The sequence below is a fragment of the Equus caballus genome, chromosome 3, assembly GCF_041296265.1.
Source record: "Equus caballus isolate H_3958 breed thoroughbred chromosome 3, TB-T2T, whole genome shotgun sequence".
NCBI classification, from domain to species: Eukaryota; Metazoa; Chordata; class Mammalia; order Perissodactyla; family Equidae; genus Equus; species Equus caballus.
The window spans coordinates 9,984,022-10,004,248 of NC_091686.1; the positions used below are offsets into that span (position 1 = coordinate 9,984,022).

General features: G+C 56.5%; 1 protein-coding gene and 1 long non-coding RNA gene across 20 annotated transcripts in view; one reads left to right on the top strand and one right to left on the bottom strand.

Annotated features, from left to right (window-relative positions):
- Positions 1-20,227, bottom strand: part of KIFC3 (kinesin family member C3) — a 65,331-nt gene that overhangs the window by 25,975 nt on the left and 19,129 nt on the right. For 4 of the 19 annotated variants that reach the window (XM_070261878.1, XM_070261879.1, XM_070261876.1 and 1 more), the window contains 2 exons: positions 5,478-5,682; positions 2,796-2,938 (listed from right to left, as the gene is read on the bottom strand). In XM_070261878.1, the coding sequence (XP_070117979.1) occupies positions 2,796-2,938; positions 5,478-5,682 (348 nt within the window). Of the gene's footprint in view, positions 1-2,795; positions 2,939-5,105; positions 5,683-9,642; positions 9,915-20,227 lie in introns of those variants that run through there. The other 15 variants (XM_070261880.1, XM_070261877.1, XM_023637068.2 and 12 more) reach the window with 12 other exon arrangements.
- Positions 7,378-12,723, top strand: LOC106782944 (uncharacterized). Its single transcript, XR_001380358.3, has 2 exons — positions 7,378-7,867; positions 11,427-12,723. It is a non-coding gene; the product is annotated as an uncharacterized lncRNA (long non-coding RNA).

Consider the following 20,227-nt stretch of genomic DNA (forward strand, 5'->3'; position numbering starts at 1 on the left):
CTGTTCGTCCCCAAGGGCTCAGTGGGGGATGAGTCACCAGCGCAGTGGCCCACTCACCTCGGGTCCACAGCCCCACTATCACAGGCCCGTCCAGTGGCATCAGGACCACGGCGATCTCAGGGCAGCCCCCCATGATGTCAGCTGCTCCCACTGCCAGACAGCACTAGCCCAGGACTGCCAAACAACGCTCGAGTCTAGAGTCGGAAAGGCCTGGGTGGGAAGCTGCCTCTTGTGAGCTGTGTGACTGTGGGCAAGTGACTAACCCTCCCTGAAACTCCGCTTTTGGAGTCTTCAAACAGAACGACCAGCCGTCGCACAGAGCTGGTGCAAAGAGTAACTGCGATGACTTAGGCCAAGGCCCCAAAGCGTCTGGTGCACAGGAAGAACCTGACGTCAGGCAGCCAACAGCGTTACATTATTTCTGAAATCTTCAAATCTTTTACTTTTATCATCCAAAAGCCAGTAAAGGGAATTGAAAAGACTCGAAAAGCTACCTCAGCCGGCTGGTTAGTCCACAACCCACTCCCTCTCGACCCCACCTTCTACTTGAGAAGCACACCTCTCGCATTTAGGAGAATTCTGCCGACTTTATTGGTCCCCACCCTTTGACCAACTGCTGCTCCATCACGAGCCGGCTTGTCAGAGACGGCGACAATGGCGACAGCTGGAAGCTTCCATTTGCCGACCAGAGCGAAGGTTATACTATTTCTGGCCTGTTGGCCAGGCCACAGGAAGGGCAGACAGCCCCGGGGGGGTGGGAAATTCCTGCAGAGTCTCCAGAGGGAGCATCTCCGGTTTTAACAGCTTGAGACGCTGGGGGGGGGGGGGGCACCTCACTGTGCCCGTGTCCCTCCTTTGGTCTCACATCCCCAAGCTCGAAGCACCATAAATATAATGGAGCTTCCCGGGACCCAGAAGACAGGGTCACGGAGACGGTCGCTGGAGGGAGTTTCTCAGAGATCCTCAGCAGATCTGCTGACCCCAGGACTCGGCCGCAACCACAGCCCAACAGCCCATAATCAAGATTCAAGAACAGAGCCACCGCCCAACTCGAGGCAGCCAGTTTCTGACCACCTCCCGATTTAACCACCAATGGCTCGAGTCAGAGAAAAAAACGGGTTCTCCGGTTTCCTTAACTGTTCCCACACCAGACCTGCTTTTCTCACAGACCTTACAGATCAATGGAGGACCATTTGGTTCCATTTCAGACGAACTGCATGAGAAGGGCCGAGAAAACCCGGAAGCACAATATTGTGCCTGCAGCAACATCAAGCACTGGCCCCTGTTCTGATCAGGGCCTGGGCCCCACGCGGCCTGGGCCAGGGACTCCCGTCTGCATGAGGAGGACCCGCTCAGAGGGCACGAGTGTTTCCCACACCCGCGCCCGCCCCCCCTTTGGCACACGTCCTTTCAAGGTGGGCCATCTCACGCACGACCTTTCTTGGGGGCACCCTGGGAACACTCCCAGACACCCCTGGTCCTTCACCCTCTGCCCCTGCGTCGACACCCTTGCCCAGACTGCGTTCCCTCCTTGGTGATCATCTGACGACTGGAGCACCTCTGCCAGGCTGTCAGGTTCCTCTCTCCTCTGTGCTGTGTGCCAGCACCTAGCAGGGCACCCGACCCGGCACAGAGCAAGCACTGTGTAAACATCTGTTAACAAAGGCCTTCATTTAAGAGGCACAGAGCCTGCGCTGTCCTGAAATCGCTCAAAGCTGCAGCTGCACGAATGCGCAGGTACTTGTTTAAGTGCTCATTGCAATCGAAATAACACAGACAGTTAGTGAGATGGTTTACAGTAAACCCTGAAGTAGAATATTACGCGGCAGTTTAAAAGAATGAAGCGGTGCTCCATATATTGACATGCAGGAAGAAATCACCAAGGTGACTGTTGAGGGAAGGAGCTAGACACAGAACAGTACATAAAATAAAGAATGAGTCACATAAATATAATTAAGTAGTTATATAGGAAAGATAACCCCCAAACTTTCAGTAGTGGATTTCTCAGATACAGGATTATAGGAGGCATTCAGTTTCTAGATATTGCGTCTCTGCCCTGTGTGAATTCTTTACACCATTTGTTATAAAAATCATCATGTTTAGTGGGTCAGATCCCAGCTTGCTGTGTGACCAGTAGCAAGTTACTTAACCTTTCTGAGCCTTCATTACTTCATCCATAAAACTCAGATAAAACAGTAACTGTGGTACTTGAGATTCTTATGAGGATTATGAGGACTGATGTGAGATATATAATACACGGCACAGGGCCTGGTGTCAAGTCAGTGTTCAATACATAGTAGCCACTATTAGTGCTATCGTTATGTATTATTTCTACAACCAAATATACAAACCTATGTAAAGTTTGTCTTTTGAAAGTCAGTTGCTGAGAAAAGGACCCACGATTTGGCAAAGCCCTGCATCTAACTTCGAATTCCCACTTTAAACGACTTGCACGCCCAAGGGGGCACAAACAGCTACCCCAAAAGCCTGCCCCCCTCCCCAGAAGCTTCTGTGTTGAAGCCCCACGTTCCCCACTTTCCCCCTCAGCCGGGGAGTGTCTGCAAAGCTTCCCTCCTCGGCCGTGAGATGTTCCTGAGATAAACTAATAAAGCAAATTGCTCCATACACCAGGCGGATGTGCTGCAGGGAGCTGGCACAGGGGCCCGAGGCAGGTCCCCAGCTCGCCCGGGTGCTTCCTTCCCAGGAGGGGCTGTCGGGGCCCCAGCCGCTGAAGCTCCGAGGGCCAGGGCAGATGCGGCCCCACCCCGCACGTTCCTCAAGGCCCCAGGGCTTACCTGCACGGTCAGGTAGAGCCTGTGGGGGCTCCCGGGGCCAGCCCAGTCCACGCTGAGGGCCCGGCACTGAGCCAGGGCCGGGCGGCCTGCACTGTGGACACCAGAGTCCTCGTCACCGCCAGCCGGGGTGTCTTTTCCACGCCCTGTCCCAGGACAGAGAAGACAGGTGAGACCGCTGGACGCCTGGCCAGAGACTGCCGTCCACAGGGCTGTGGCGGAGCTCGGCTCTGCACTCCGGGCCGGCCCGGGCGCGGCCAGGAGGGACCCACACGCCCTCACACGCCTGCCCTGCGTGCAGGGAGGGCCTGGCACAGCAGGGCCTGCGCTCCTGTCTTACCCAAAGCCGCCCCAAGATTCTCTTCTGGCAGGTGCCCCAGACCCCGCCGGGGGGCTCCCCTCCTCCAGTGGCTTTTGGGACTGGCACTTGCTCACGAGCACTTTGTACAGAGAGCAGAAGCAAGCCAACCAACCGGGCTGCGCTCATCCTCAGAGGAGGTGCACCCCGGCCGCGGCTTAATTACCCAGGCCGCCTCTAGGTGGCAATTTCTGCCCTGCCTTCATTCCGACCAACCCCACGCTGGGTGGCCTGGTCCCTGCGGCCTCCAAAAGCATATGCAGGACCAGCTAAAGTGCATCCTCTCGTGCCTCTGACACACTGCCTCCCTCACCGGATGGAGAGAGAGCTGACTATGGCCTCCACACCCCCACCACCCCCACCACAGCCTGAGGGGTCGGACGTGGCTGGGAGAGGGGGCTCGCCCTCCCAGGGGCAAGCTGCAGAGCCCAGCACCCTGGGATGCACCCTGCCAGCACCCGGCCCGGTGCTTTCCAGGCCTTAATGCCCTTCTCGAGCCTCAGTTTCCCCATCAATAAAACAGGGGTGAGGAACCAACCTCACAGTCCGGTGGTGAGGATCAAATGGGGTCACACACAGAAAGTGCTCACACAGTGCCAGGCACCCGGAAAGCGGCCGCAAATGCAGGCTGTGAGGACCACATCAGCTGCTCACAACAACCCCCAGAAGTGGGGAGCTTTCTGCCAACTTGACAGGCAAGGAACCAAGGTCTGGAAGGGTTAACGACATGCCCACAGTCCCAGGGAGCCAGGATTGCAATCCCACAGCTAACCCACCCTGTGCTGGCCCACCCCTCTCAAGGGGTGGGGGCCCGGGCCACAGAGCAGGCTGACACTCCACCCAGGGGCAGGCGCTTCGCATCTCACACCCAGGATTTCACTTGACCTTTGTCTTGAATTTTAGAAGTGGATAAAAGTCTGCATGGTCATACAGTCCTCATAATACTCATTTAATAGACCTATAAAGGCTATAGTCTTGGACACACAAGACTGGAAGGAACTATATAAAATGGGCAGTGACAAGCTTACAGGTGATTTTTATTTTGTTTTTTACACTTTTCCGTGTTTTTGTTTTTTGGGTTTTTTTAGTTTTCCAACATCTTTTTGTTTTTTGCTTCTTGTTTTCTTTTTTTTTTTTTTACCAGGACAGCAATACCCATTCATATTACATTTAGAATCCTTAGGACAACCTTGTTGAGCAGAAACCATCTTCAGTCCCTTCCAGAGAACTGGGGCTACCTGACCCCAAAGCCCAGGCTTTTCCCAGAGGCCCCCAAGGCAGCCCAGGTGCACTGTCCCCTGCAGAGAGACCCTGGGAAGCATCACTCTGGCTGCCACTGATGTCACAAATGTGGTAGGAGAGAGGGAACTGAATAGGAGTTTGCTGTGTGCCCTCTCTGGGCCTCAGTTTCCCATCCTGTACCTCTGGGGACTTGGACCTGATGGTCAGAGGGACTCTGCTAGCTCAGACAGGCTGGTAATCTAATCTCCCTTCCCTGTAGGTCAGGAGCAACAGACAGCAAACCCCTCAGGCATCTTGCCTGAAGACCCCCCTCCCCCAACACTTCCAGGACCACCTGCCCAAGCCAAGCTCGGGAGACAGTCACGGGGCAGCTCCCCAGCCCTGACAATCCAGCCTCCACCCAGAATCAGAGGAGCCACTCACGTCTTGATGCTGGAGGCACCAGGGGACCTCACCCAGAAAGGAGAGCTGGTATTGACAGCTCCCCCAGGGGACAGCGGGGCCCAGACTCGGGGACTCCTTCACCGCCCACCTGCCGCTGGGGCCCCTACAGAGACCACCCTGAAGGACACCTAAAACTGAGTGCATGACACCCAAACCCAGCCAGGCCACACTCCGGGGCAGCCTCAGTCCACTCCTCTCGCTATCCGTGGGCCAGCCTGCCGGATCAAGTGTCAGTGCCGCGCAGGGCGCCGGGCAGACACCTCACCTACCTTGTTTACCAGCCGCAGGCAGAACCGGGCGAGACCACGAGCTCCCCGCCGAGGATGGAGGACGGCAGGCTCCCCCCTCCAGATCCAGCAGGGCCGGGAGCGCGTGGTCAACTGTGGCTTCTCCCTCTGCTCTAGGGACCGCGTTAAAGTTTAACCCGGCGTCCACGGCCTCTCTTGGTACCGACGGCGCAGGGCAGCAGCGCCCAGCCAGCCTGACACCCTGATCCACGCCCACCTCGCGGGCTGCCCGCGACCCTGTAATTACCTGACAGCTCTGACTGAGCCTAGGAACTTGCGAGAAAGCCCAGTCTCATCTCTGGTATCTGGAGGAAGGAAAGGAAATAAAGAGGCATTTTAAAAATGCGGACTCACCAGTTCTCAACCTCCCCGGGCCGGTGTGTGGGAAAGGGCGGGCAGCCGGGCTGGCTGGGGCGGGGCGAGCCATTGCCGGCTGGGGCTCCCCGGCCCGGCCCACTCTCCACAGGCCGAGCAGCGAGGGCGTGGCTCCCAGGTTCCACGTCCTGCGAGAAGGGACCATGGCCCGGGGCTCAGCAGTCTCCTCCGGGGCCCCGGCAGCCTGCAGAAAGAACAGGGGGAGACGAGATTGAAGACCCCGGGCCAGGCAGATGGGAGCCAGCCATCTGGAAGGTCTGCCCCCAATCCAATGTCCCCCAAGGACCCCCAGGGCTCAGGGAAGAAACAGGGCCTGTCACCATTTTGGCGTGCTTGTTCCCGAGTGGGGAGGCTCAGAGGTGGGCAGGGGGCCCCGTCAGGTGTGTCTGCAGCACACTGTGGAGACCCCACATGGCAGCCCGTCCACTCTGAGCCTGGCAGCGTGAAGACACGCCCCGTCACAGCCCCACGTGGAGGAGGCACCAGTCAACAGCATCTCTGTAAATCTGATCCTTTTTCTCTACTTCGCCTTATTTTCCGACTGCACTCAGCCAAGGAAGTTAACCCTTGTGCTCAGGCTCCTCTGCCCCAGGCCTGTCAGCCAGGCAGCTGATGCTCTGATAGAAACATCTCCCTGAGGAGGGGCTCAGGAGGGGCCCAGACTGCGGCCAACGACAAGTTAGGTTTATATATAGCAAATTCTCCTAAAGTCAGCTCATTCATGTATTCAACCAGCCTTCGCTCTGTGCCTACGACGTGGCAGGCACCACGCTAGGTACTGAGATACAAAGATTCATTCATTTTTCATTTAATAATTATTTATTGAGTGCCCGCTGTGTGCGAGGCATCTGCCACGGGTCTTCTTTGATCAGGAGAGACGTGGCCCCAGAGCTCCGGGTCAGGAGCAAGATAAACATTTCAACAGACCTTCACAATCAGAACAGGATGCAGGGGAGGCACCAGGAGCTGTGGGAGAATGGAGGTGGGGGTGGGGAGCACGGATCCGGGATGGAAAGCCCCTCAGGTCCCTTATGAACTGAGCAAATGAACAGAGCAGGCTTCAGGCGTTCATTGCACAAGTCTTTATTGAGCACCGGATGTGTGCAAAGCAGCCTCGAGGGCATTTAAGGTGACCACGCTACAGTCCCAGACTGGGACAAACGGACACCATTTACAGAAGAAGTGAAGTCAGCTCAGAAAGGCAACGTTGAGTGTGCTTTGGGTTTTAAAATGGAGTGGGAGACCCCGGAGGGGCTTCCTAATGGCACCACCTGGGCTGTAGACCTCTTTCCCCAAACTTCCCTGCACTGACCACTTGCCACGGGGCAGTACAGATGTGTGTTTGAACGGTGTCCACCTGCCCTGACGCTCTACGGCTCCTGAGGGCAGCGCCCACAGCAGGTTCCTCTTTGCAGCCCCGCAGCACAAGCCCAGAGCTGCGGCTACAGCCACCCCAAACACCCAGCGATGGCACTGAACACACACAAAACCTCGGACCGAAGCTTGGAAGAGGGAGCAAGAGCTGGGAGGCTAAAGGTCACTGATGCCACAGGTGAGGATGTGGTCACCAAAGGTCGTGCAAGATGAGAGGCAAGCAGGGAGGACAGCTGGCTCTGGGGGGGACGGCAGCCAGGGAAGGAAGGTCAGAGAGGTGGTGGGAGCAGCAGGCAGGCACAGAGCCCTCAGAGGCGACTGGAGAGTGAGCGGGAAGCAGAGGATGGTCAATCCCCAGAGAACGACGCCACAGAGAGGTTGAACCGGAAGCCAGCCCCTGGGGGCTCTTGAACGGGGAAAATCAGTGCAGCAGGGCAGAGGGCAGACCTGGGAGAGCCCACGGGGCGGACAGGGCCTAGAGGAAGCAGCCACTTCCTTCTCTTTGGGGGAGTTTGGCTAGGATGGGAAGGAGAGGATGAATCAAGAGCATGTGGTATTCAGAACAGGAGAGATTGGAGCATGCTGGGTCGACAGAGCGGCAGGAATGACTGAAACATCGAGAGGCAAAAGAAGTAAGAGTACAGGGACAGGTGGCCCCAAGAGCTGGTCACCACAGTCCTGGAAGAATGCCAGGCTCTTGGCTAGGGAGTCGCGGTCTCTGCCTTCCTTGCGTCTCCTGGGGTTAGTCTCAGTGGGACATGGGCAGGACTGCAGCCCAAAGGACAGGGCGGGGGCAAATCCAAATATGTGGGCCGGCTCCACTGAGGAACTGGAGGTGGACCAGTGCGGAGTGGAAGGAACCCGGGGGAGCGGCCAGACTCCCTCTTCTCCAGGCTGCTTGGCACAGAGCTGGCCACACAACCAACCCCGAGGACCGGCTGCCCAAAGGGCGAGGAGAGAGACAGGCTCCACCTGCATGCCGAGCTGCTGGGGAGGTGAGAAGGCGCAGGGGAGATGGCACAGGGCGCTGAAGGCTGGATCCACAGTTGAGGGGGAAGATTTCTAAGGACGTTATCGAAGTCTGAGGGGCAGGGACGGGAGCAGACAATGTTGCTGTGGCTTTCAGGAAGGGAAGTCGGGGAGGCAGCCAGGAAGACATCAGGAAGAAAGAGGAAGGGTGTGTGCAAGATCCTGAAGAGGAAAAGGCTGCTGAATTTAGCAGCCGGAGGGGTGTGAAGGGGAAAAGTAGCAAGGCCCAAGGCTGAAAACTCTACCTACCAAGGTCATGGGGTGGGGTGACGGGTGATAACAGTGCAGTGGCTATGATCAAGAGCTGGTTCAGAAGCCGGCTGTGCCACCTACTAGATATGTGACCCTAGGAGAATTACTTTGCCTCTCTGTGCCTCATTATCTCCATCTGAAAAATGGGGGAACCCCACCTTATAGGGTTGGGGTAAAGATTAGACAACGCATGTAGAAAGTGTTCAGAACAATAATGGTATGCATAAAGAACTCAAACATTTTATTTTTCAGTGACCCCCCTCCAGTGGTGGGGGAATGCAGAGGGGCCAGGTGTGGGGGAGGGGCATCTGCCTCTCCCGGTTGAGGCCAGGCCCTTGAGCTGCAGCCCTCCTGCCCCCAGACCAGGGATATTGCAATGATTAGGGGACAGACCTGACCACTGCCCAGAGACCCTGCTGGGGAGGGCTTATTCTCCCGGAGATGGGCAGAAGGTCAGGGAGGTTGGACAGGGGTTGGGACCTCCCCTGCGCACAGTTACACATCCTGGGTTTTCCCGGGCAACCCAGATTTCAAGGTCTCTGCTCCCTAGCGTCCAAAAGGACAGCAGAACTCACCACCCTTCATCCCTAAAGTCACTGCAAATACAGGGCCCCATTCTGACACTGCATTCCTTGCAAATGACTCTCCCTGGCCAAGGAGACAGCTACTTTATCAAGGGCATGGGGACTACGCCACCGGGGCAAAGATAGGTGCTCACACAGCCTCAGGCGGAGGGATAGCCAGGGAAGGTCAAAGTCCAGGGGTGGCCACCACCCCCAACCTTGAGACAGATGCGTTGGGGGGTGGGGAAGGCTGCAAACGGTACTTGAGAATTTAAATGCAGCTTCCTCTTTAAAATCTCCCAGAACCAGGCCCTTCACTGCGCCAGAGTTCTGCTCCAACTCACAACAGGGGGTTGAAGGAGGTAGCTTCTGGCTCGCCCTCCCGGCTGGGACCCCCCAGGCTGCCGCTGTCAAGGGCTCCATCCCCCACTGTCCAGGAGGACAGCGGCCCAGGCCCTCTTTCCTCACCGCGGGCTGGCCCGCCCACCCCCGGCCCCGCGAGGGGGAAAGCGAACGGCCCAGGGCACGGACGTGGTGGGAGGGCCCGGACTGCAGCCTTCCAGGGAGCCCTGCGGGTGCGGGGCCTTCCGCCCGGGGAGGGCGCGGGGCCGACAGGCACGAGGGTCCCCGGCAGGGTCTGGCTCTCCCGGGCCAAAGAAATCGGAAGGGGGGTCCCGAGGCTGCTCTGATCGCAGGGGACGTGCCGCCCCCATGCCCTGCTCCGGGCAAGGTCCTCGGCTTCGGCTGGACGGTGCGGGGGTCAGCGCAGGGCTGGGTCTCCCGGCCGCGCCCTCCCCGCGCTCCACGGCGGGACCGGACAGGGGGTCCCGCGAGCAGGGCGGGCCCGGACGCGGCACCCCGAACAACAGCCCGGGCGGCCCCCGCGCGCCCAGCCCGCCTCCAGCCCCCCCGGGCCCCCGACTCACCGGCCTGGCGGAGGCAGGATCCCGGCGTCGCCGCAGCGCCCGGGGCTCGGCCCGGCCCGGCCCGCCGGCGGGAGGCAGCTCCACGCCGCCGCCTGCTCCGCCCGCCCCGCTCCCGCCCCGCTCGGGCCCCTCCCGCACACTTTCCCCAGGAAATGATTAACTCGGGCCGCGGCGCGTTCCCATGGCAACCGGCTCCGACCGCGGCGGGGGGCGGCGGGGCGCGCGCGCGCTCCCGCACATGCTCCGGCACGCGCTCCCGCCCCTCCCGCGGGGGCCGCCCACCCCACCGCCCCTCCCGCCGCCCCGCCCCTCCCGGCCCCTCCCGCCGGCTCCCGCCCCCGCCCCGCGCGCTAGTGCGCACGTGAGCGCTCACCTGCTGGGCACACGCGTCGGCATGCGTGCTTGTGGCTCTCACGCACTGGTGCACATATGTTCTCACATCTCTGTTTGCACACAGGCTCTACTTAGTACACACGACGCATTCACAGTTCTCACACGCTTCCTACATTAGTTCGTACATATGTGCTTTTGCACTGACACTCTCATAGGCACATCCTCAGACCCTAGGACAAAACTTTAACACGCTCTGGTTAGGACGCACAGACACTTCTCACGTGTGCTCCCTGACTGTCCTTGACACAGTCACAAACTCTAGTACACGTGTTTTCTTCACATTCTAGCACTCACGCTCTTATACACTCTAGATAGTATGTGTGTGCACTTTCACATGTTCCCACACACTTTACACCTGCACTCGTGTTATTGCACAGTGCTCATGTTTTCACACAAGTACTTCCACACGCTCACCCCCGTGTTCTCTCACATGCTCTAGCACACATTCGCTCACATTCTAGTAGACACGTTCTTTTAAACCCTAGGATACACTTTCACACATGCTCTTACATGCTCTGGGGCACACGCACATGCACTTTTATACATGGTCACACGCACTCTCTCACTAGCTCTGGTAGGAATGCGTAGGCCGGGCTGCCTCTCCAGCCACTGCCGCCACCCGCCACCCCCACCGCCCCCACCAGACAAATTAACATCTCCTAGAGGAGGCAAGCTACCGGAGATTTTTTTTTTTGTTTTTTTTTTTTAGGAAGATTAGCCCTGAGCTAACTACTGCCAGTCCTCCTCTTTTTGCTGAGGAAGCCTGGCTCTGAGCTAACATCCGTGCCCATCTTCCTCTAGTTTATACGTGGGTCGCCTACCACAGCATGGCTGCCAAGCAGTGCCATGTCCGCACCCGGGATCCGAACCAGCGAACCCCGGGCCGCCGAGAAGCGGAACGTGCGAACTTAACCGCTGCGCCACCGGGCCGGCCCCATTTTTTTTTTTTTTTTTAAGATTTTTTTTTTTTAATTTTTTCCTTTTTCTCCCCAAAGCCCCCCGGTACATAGTTGTGTATTCTTCGTTGTGGGTTCTTCTAGTTGTGGCATGTGGGACGCTGCCTCAGCGTGGTCTGATGAGCAGTGCCATGTCCGCGCCCAGGATTCGAACTAACGAAACACTGGGCCGCCTGCAGCAGAGCGCGCGAACTTAACCACTCGGCCACGGGGCCAGCCCCCTACCGGAGATTTTTTAACGTAAAATATTCCTTTAAGCTCCAGCGAAAACCCATTCAGAGCGGAGCAGCTCAGGAGCCGCGGTGGCTCCTGGTGTGGACCCAGAGGCCCTCCTCCTAGGAGGCCTCCGAAGAGGCCTGGGGGAGGCCAGAAGCCGGCCAGCCGAGGAGAGGCAGCTGACCCAAGGAGCCACTCTGTTCTTTGTCTCCCAAACAGAGGTGGCATTTTCCTCCGGAGGCTGCAGCAGTAACCCCGCTCCGGGGTGTGGAAGGAGGAGAAAGAAAGCAGCTCAGCAGCCGGCCCAGCGCAGCGGACGGTTCCACAGACAATCCGAGCAGCGTGGGCACTCTGCTGCTCCTTGCCGGTCAGGGGATGGCCCAGGAGGAGCAAGAAGGGGACTGGAGGGGCGTGCAGCTCCAGGAGGGTTCTTTCCTGCTGCTGCCCAGGCACACGGGCTGGCGGTCAAGAATCTCAACCGGACACAGAGCCTGGTTCTGGGCCCGGATTGTTCTGGATGCCAGACTAGGACACTCACAGTGCCCCTGCTGGACCTGGGCTAGTGTGTGTTTTGTTTTCTAGCTGAGACAGATGCTGAGTGAAGGCCCAGTGGAGAATAGATGTCACTCTCCTGGGGTGGTTCCGTGGAGTTAGAGATTTCCAGCTAAGAACCCTGGGGCACCCCCTCCATGGGACAGGCGGCCATACATTGTGAGTTACTTTCTCCGAGTCCCCTTGCCTGCCTCTCCAGACAGCAGTGGTCAGGGCGCGGCAAGGATGGATGAGGGTGAAGTTTCTCTAGGTGCCAGACTGAGTCTCTCCCTTTATCACAGTCCCTGTTCTTTGACTGGAGGCGGGTGGTGTCTGTCTTTGCAGTCCTGGTGCAACCGGGGGCCCTGTCTCCCTTCCTGGCTCGTACATTGACATTAACGGCAGGTTCCTTCTACCAAAGCCAAAGCCAGATTTTTAAATTAATAATAACATTTATTGTTCTTTTTCTCTGATTACAAAAGTAATAGATGTTCACTGTAACCATTGTCCCACCCACTAGAGATAAATGCTGCCAACATTTTCATGTAGTCTTTTTTTTCTATGCACATAATAGCCACCATTTATTGCAAGCTAACACGGTGCCAGCCGCTACACAAAGCTCTTTAGAAACAAGATCCCATTTAACCCTGAACAGCCCATGAGGAGGGCACCATCGTATCCCCAATTTTTCAGGAGAGGAAACTGAGGCTCCGGAAGCACATTCACAAACCCAGTGTGTGATACAGCCGAGATGTGAACCCACAGGTGTGTGTGTGTACGTACGTACACGCAACATCTGGTACTATCCTATGTATGTGGGTGCCAGAGTTTATTAAGATCAAAGCGCCAGTGAAAGAAAAAGAAAATTGAGGCATTAGGAAGAGGAATTTTCGTAATTCTAGCAAAACTCTAATGAAATGTGAAACAAATTGCTTCATGACTGTTGGAATTTATTAAAGATTGCACAATGTCACCAGGAACTGCATACCGATGACTTCAAGGTCATTTCTATCCCAGGAACTGGACTGATGGTTTGATGAGAATGCCAACTCTCCCCTGGCCACAAGGAAGGTGGAGGATTTGCCAGAAACCTGGCCATCCCCACGCTAAGGTCCTGAGCCCGGGCATGAGGACTCCTGGGTTTGGCCTTTGGCCTTGACTCCCTGCCCACCTCGCAGAGGCATAGCCGTCTCAGGGAGGGCCAGACAAAAGGCAGTGACGGGAACACTGCAGATCTGTATGCACATCCACCATGTCCCCCAGGCAGGGGGTGGCAGCGCCATCTTTGTGTTCAAAGAACCTGAAGCCCCTTAACTCTCAGGCGTCCAGGTGAGATACCCACGGCCGGTCCCAAGAGCTCTTCAGCCCAGAGGGAAGCAAGGACAGGGGAATAACAAGCCAGCTTGTGTTTGATCTGATTCTCATAGTAACCCAGAGGAAAGCACACATGAGATTTACACGATTTTCCAGCTTTAACGGTTTAACTTGCGATTCAGTTACCTTCCAGGTCTTTGCAATACTGTTTTCCCTGCCTCTCTCCTTCTCCCCGCTTCCACCTGCCTCCACCCTCCTTTACTGGCCAACTCCTGCTTGTCCTTCAAGTCCTTCAAGCTTAGAGGTCACCTTCCTTGACCCTCCCAGGGACCAGTTCCCTGACTGCTCATCCCCCTGCAGCCCCTCCCGCACTGGGCTGTGATGGCCTCTCCTGTCGACACCATCAGCTCCTTGAGGGCAGGGCCCTTTCCTGACTTGATTCCAGGGAAAGCTCTGCAAGGCCTGGCGTCATGTGAGTTTTTATTGAATAAATACCTAGATCGCGTATAATTCAGACAGGAAGAACAGGGGGCATGAAGCATAGCCAAAGAGACCGTCTTCCTGTGTAACTTCATGATAATCCTTATTAAAAGGAAGCAAGAGAAGACTCCTTAAGGAATTATTTCAACGTGGTCAGTAAGGAGATGTGAAAAGCGTCCATCCTTGCATGAGACTGCGCAATAAACAGTTTCTTGACGTTAGAGAACGCCATTCTGGAGTGGAGCCACATATTAAGTAACCCTGCCTCAGTTAGCCACTGATGTGAACCCACCATGTCCGATACCCCGAAACAGTCTGTCCTGGACCAAGCAGCGGGAGCTGGGGAGCATCCGAGGAGGGGCTGGGGGGGTGCCAGGCAGGGCTCTGCACCCAGCCCTGCCAGTGCAAGTGTGACTCCTCGCCAGCTGTACTCAGCCTTCCGAGTGCACCAGGCGGGCTGGCTCTTGGCTCGCACCTGCCAGCTCTCAGGAAGCCACACTCCTCGGTGGACATGAACAGGTGGGGTCTTGGATGACCCTTGGCTGGACCGTAAGTTCCAGTTGCCCTTGTCTGCTACAGACTTGGCTCCTACGAGCATTAAGTGCTCAACAGATATTTGAACAAATGGTACCTTTCACTCCTCTCTCCCCTTCCAGCTCCCTCTGTGCCCTCCCCCTTCTGCCCAAGGTGCTTTCTTTCGAAAAGGTACATTAAGAGGGGAAACAGCACTCCCATTTCTAGAGGTCTCTGTAGGGAACCAAGGCCCCCCTCCCCGCAATAAAGCCACCTTGCTTTAAAATCTCTGGACAGTGACTTCCTTTCTGCCTTTGCGCGGGAGACTGGACTGAACAGCTCTTCCCAGCTCTCAAGTGAGGGGAACCTGTTACCTCTTTCTGACCTGAGGAAGAATTTGGCAGAGATGTCCTGCTCTGAGCACTCCAGGGTGTTAAGCAAACAGAGGGTTTCTTCCTCTCTTTATCATTTCCTGTAGTCTAAAAAATGAGAGGAATGCAAACACTGAGGAGATAGGCACTTAAGCCCAGGTAATAAAAAGACTTAGCAAGAATGGCCCGCTGCCCCTCCTCCCTCTGAGTCAGCTTCTCCCTTGGACAATCCCCCATCCGGAAGCCGCCGGGCTTCTTCCCCCAAAAGCTCCTGGCTTCCCTTCTTGTTCCTAAGTCATTCTAGCTCCTTCTTCTAAGCCAAGGCATGCATTATTAACATCATTCCCACTTCTTTTCAACTTCCCCATTCATTTTCCCCATCTGCTGCAAATTCTAGGTGGCTGGGTTTTTTTTTTTTTTGAACTGCAATTTTTTTTCTGCACAAATATAGCAGAAACAAAGAGAGGAAAAAGTCCCCAAATCCCACCACTCTTACCTTATTGTCATGGGCTCATATTTTCTTGTTGGCACTTGAGCTTGAACAGACACTATTACTGTATTAAGGGGAGACAGTATGGAGCAATGGTTAAAACTGGGGTTGGGGTCAGGCGGTCCTGGGTTTGAACCCTCGTTCAGTCACTTCTCCATGCCTCAGTTTCCTCCTGTGACAATGACGGAAGCACTAGTCCCTAAGTATTGAGTGATAAGTAAATAAGAGCGAGCGCGTCACACCCGTAGCCCAGCATCGGTCGGCGTTCCGCAAAAATTGGCCGCGGTTACAGCAGGAGGCAGAGAGTGGATATAATTTTCCACTCTGCCTTTTCTTAAATCACATAATAAGCATTTTCCAAGTTACTTTTTCCTACTAAGGTCTGCTCTTTTGTAAACTGCATCCCATACTGTGGATGAAGCCAGATCCCATTCAGCATTGGGGTCGCAGTGTCTGGGGCACACCCAGTGCTCAGTCAAAATGACCGAAAAGAATAATTATTTTAAATGGTTGCATAGTATTCCACTAAATGGCTGTACCCTGACTGCGCTGACCATTCCACGGGGGTCAGATATGTGAGCAGCTCCCATTTTTTCACTTTTATAAACAGCATCACTGTCAACATCTCTCCACGTGCAGCCTTTTCATTCCCCGGGGTGGGAGGAGAGACGGGCCATGAATTTCATCAAATCTGAATAGAGTCTGAGCATTTCGTTTACACTTTCTAAACATGTTGCCAGATTGCCATCAGAAGGGTTGTACCAAATTTACACTTTACACTGTCATTGGCAGCATTTCTGACGAGAACTACTTCTCGCTCTAATTTACAGTTTTTCTCTTGGATCTGGAATTCTCGCCCCGGCTGGTTCCCCCGGGAGGCACGGAGCACATAAAAAAAGATCTGTGTGATGGATGTCAAGAATGGGGAGTGTCTGGTTTGTTTGTCGGTGTTTCTGTCTGCTGGGCTGGGCTGGGCTGGGCTGGGCGGCGCTGAGCGCACTGAGTCAGCGTCCCACCCCCTCCGCCTGCTCTTCAGCCCCCAGACACCTTCCCAGGTGGGTTCTGGAACAGCCCACAACGCTGGAAGGTTCTGTTCAGTTGGCCATTAGCATTCCTAAGTTTATCTCTGCTCTGACACCAGCCTGGCACTTCATTCTGGCTTCCTGTAATAAGTCACTCAGCCACTCCTGGAAAGCGAATCCCTCAAGAGGCTCTGGCGTCTACAGTCAACTTTGCATTCTTTGGGGGATGGGGGTGTGCAGAGGCAGCAGCCGGTAAGGGAAGCCGTGTGTCCCCAGGGAACTGCAGCCATGGCTCCTGACCACCCTGCCAGCCTCCCAGCACTGCCAGCCTCACTCACCCAGGCTCTGCAGCAGCACCCCTCACCCCGGCCTCCCCCCCACCTGCTGGTCCTCCTCCTCTGGGGGTGGCCCTTGTTTGCAAACAGCCACAGGAAGTTTTGACACTGCTGATTAACCAGACTCCCACAGCTCTGGGTTCTTAGTCATCCCGACAAGTCTCAACCTTCCGCCCGCCCTGCCGACATCACCGGCTTCCAGGTGACGGGAAAGAAATGACTGCGAGCTCGGTAGTTTCGGTGGTAGATCCATCTGTCATCTTCGGGAGTGGAGTGGGAAGAACTTCCACCCATCCCAAACAACCGGGATGTACAGGGCCGGGAATGCCGCGGTGGGAATTTAGTCTGATTTGATTTAACTTGCTTCTGCCGAGGGCCGGCTATTGCTAAGCACTGGAACAAACTCTTTACGTCCAGGACTGCCTCGGATTTCATGTAATCCTCACGACGTGTGCAGTAGACGTTATAATTCCCACTCCACAGGTGGAGTGACTCAGGCCCTATGTTATAAGAACAGCTAGGGGGAGGCCCATGAGTGACAAGGGGCCGCTGTGGGAAGGCGGCTTGGAGCGCTGGAAAAGGGGGTGCTCCAGGCCAGGGCCTGTGTCCCCAGCACTGTGTGACCTTGGGCAAATTTCTTCCCCTCTCTGGGTCTCATGTCCCTCCCTGGGTAAGTGAGGAGTGTGGGCTGGCGACCTTTCCAGCGCTAAAGCCAAGAGGGAGGGAGTGAGCAAGATGGAAGGAATGACTGTAATCCTGAGATTCGCTTGCTCTGGGCCTGGTTCAGGGGAGGAGTAATTCCGTCTTTGTACCTGGCGCTCTGGCTTCACTTACAGCCGCTTCACGCTTCACGAATGAATGCCAGCAGAAGAAAGGAGCTTGGGGGGGGTGGTGCCCTGGTGGGAAGTGTTACCCTGGAGTGGGGGGAGGGACCGCTAATGGGGTTTCTCCTTGGAGTGACGAAATGTTCTAAAATTAGATTATGGGATGGTTGCACAATTCTGTAAATATACCAAAAACCATTGAATTGCACACTTTAAATGGATCACTTTATGATATGTTCATTATATCTCAATAAAGCTGTTTAAGAGAGAAAGGAAGAAGGGCAGGAGGGAGGGAGACCTGCCTAGAGGCTGGGCCAGAGCACCCTCTGAGATCTGGCTCCTGGGAGTGGGCCCTCAGCACCAGCCCCTCCCCAGACGTCCCCCGTCCAGGCACCCTCACTCCAGAGCCTGGGACAGGTATGTGTGAAGATACCCAAGTGGCAAGGGACAGCTCCAGATTCCGACCAGAAGTGATGGGAGCCCCTGACCTCCTCGGAGGCCTAAGGAACCGTGAATCAAAGAGGAATGGGGGGAGGGGCTGGGATGGCAGGACGATGGACAGAGGCCAAGGCAGGGTCAAAGCAGGTCAAGGAGGAGACTCAGAGAATCAAGGCAAGGGGTTGCTCAGATGCGGAGGCCCTGGAAACACTGGCCGGGGCGCTCTCGGTGGCCTGGAAACATCTTGGCACTCCAGGAAGGGTGCATTAGGAGCAGCCACTGCTCCTGAGGGGCCCCCACAAACTCGTACAGCCGTATTCTGTTTGACACCAGTGGGGTCGCAGATGGATGCAGCCATCCCAGAGGCAACGTCAGCCCAGACTTGACCCCCAGCAGGTGCACAGGTGCAGGGGACCCAAAATGAGGGCAAAATTGGCCAATCAGAGGCAGGAGCTCATTCCACCCCTGCCGTTAGGGCAACTTCTGCTGAAAGAGGAGCAACCCAGAGGGTCTCGGAGGCACAGCTTCTGTGTCTGAATCTCCAAAGGCAGACCAGCCGGAAAGCACCTCTTCCCGGCAAACCTCCCGTCCAGGCGGCCCATCCTCCTTACGCCTGCCTCCTCGGGCAAACAGCCGCGGATGCCTGGGCCCTAGGGGAACAAGGAAGCCACATCTTGGGGACCATACCGCTTCTGAGAGTCCCAGCCTGGGCCAGACCCACGTGCCTGGTAGATATACCCCCCACCCTCCACCGGCTGAGGGCTCCTGCCTCCTTCCTCCCACTGTGGGGTGCACGTGCTGCCATTGGCCCCGCTCCGTAGATCCGACCCCAGGCCGGCAGGCTCCAGAGTTCAGGTCTTGAGCCACTGTGCCATCCTGCCTCTCGAGGGTACATTCGGTGGGGTCCTCGTCACCCTGTGTCAGTCTCGGTGTGCACTCAAGGCTCTTTACCATCTGCCTGCAGACAAGCTGCCCAGCCTTCTCTCCCACTGATCCCCCAAGGTCCCTGCTTTCTGTTCCTTGAATTTACCTTGTGTCCATGCCTCCCTGCTTTTGCAATGCAGTTGCCTCCATGATGACAGCCCCTTCCCCTTGGGAGGTCCAATGGAAATATCACCTCCTCCGTGGGGCCTTCCTGACACTACCCGGCCAGAACTGCCCCGAGGACCACCACCGTTCCCTTAGCTCACTCAGTACACTGGATCGCAGCTTGTGGGGGACCTGTCAGTCTCCTCTGTAAGACTTGATCTCCCTGATTCAGGCTCCCATGCTGTGTGACCTTGGGTAAGGCACTTAACCTCTCTGAGCCTCAATGCCTTCATAAATGCGAGCCCCAATAGTAATAGTTACTATTATTATGGATATTATTTATTAAGAATTTACTATGTGCCTGGCAATATGTGCTAAGTGTTTTATGTGCCAGATCCCATTTAATCCTTACAGCACGCTAGGAGGTGGACTTTATTATTACCCCATGTTACAGATGAAGAAACTGTCACTATTGTTAGAACTGTCACCGTTATGATTACTGTGATTCTTTCTTCTGCCACAAAGCCTAGCTTGCAGCAGATGCTCAAATCCTGTTTGTTCAATTCAAGTGCGGATGAAAACAGGAGGGGACCTGGGTAGGAAAACAGTTCCAGAAACAGCCCTGCACCTGCTCCGGAATGCCCAGGCCCAGCCCCAGCCTGACTGGGACGGTACCATCTTTGGAGCCTGACGCTGGCAGACAGGAGGCTGGGGACTGGGTGGCCTGCTTCCACTTCTCCAGTCAGCCCTACCTTTACACACAGCACCGTCTGCCCAAACCAGCCCTGAATGCCCAGAGCCCACGCGGACAGGCCTCCGGGTTGGAAGGTGCCCAGCTTCCAGGGGTCCCGGGTGGCTGACCTGGGGCAGAATTTGCACACATCTGTGGCCAGAAGAGCTTCAGGGCGGGTTTTGCCAATTCAGGCCACAGGTCCAGAATGCCGCATGTCTCCGTGCTCCAAGCTCAACCGACCGGAGTTTTCTTAGATCCCCAGCCCCCCGACTTCAAACATTTCCCAGAAGCCTCAGGGCTGCTTGCAAGGTGCTGCGCCTACCACCCCCACTGGCTGAGCTGGGACCACATCAGCAACCGGCCTGCCTGTCCGACCAGGACGTCCTCCAAGACCAGTGGCGATCGCAGAGCCCCCCTCACCAGAGAGGCTGGGGGCCCCCGAAATGAGTGATGTTGGAAACAGAGGCTCGGAAAGCCGCAGTGAGCAAGCTCCTGGGGCGGGAGGAAGGGCTGTCTGCATGGCCACCGGGGCCGCCCGCGGCGAGGCTGCCCAGGGTCCCAGGGTCCCGGGGTCCCGGGATCCCGGGGTCCCGCGAACGCCCCGGCCCCGCGCCTATCCCAGCTCCCCGCGGCCCGCGGGCGGTGCTCGTGCGCCTGGATCGCGCCTGCGTGCGCCGTGAGCTCGGCCCGGCCTGTCTGTCTGTCCGCACGATGGGCTGGGCCGGCCACCCCGGCGTCTACGTCTTGAACGTCAGCCGCCGTGGTCAGGAGTCTGTTCCTTTCCCCCCCACCCCCCGAGGCCTGCTCCATCCTGAGGTGGATCAGTGGACACGAACTGGGAAGGGTGTGGTCACCCCCCCAGCCATGTGACCTGCCACTCCTAGTCTCCCAGCAAAGGTGCCCCGCGTGGTGGGCAGAGGCCAGGGAGGGCCCTCCACCT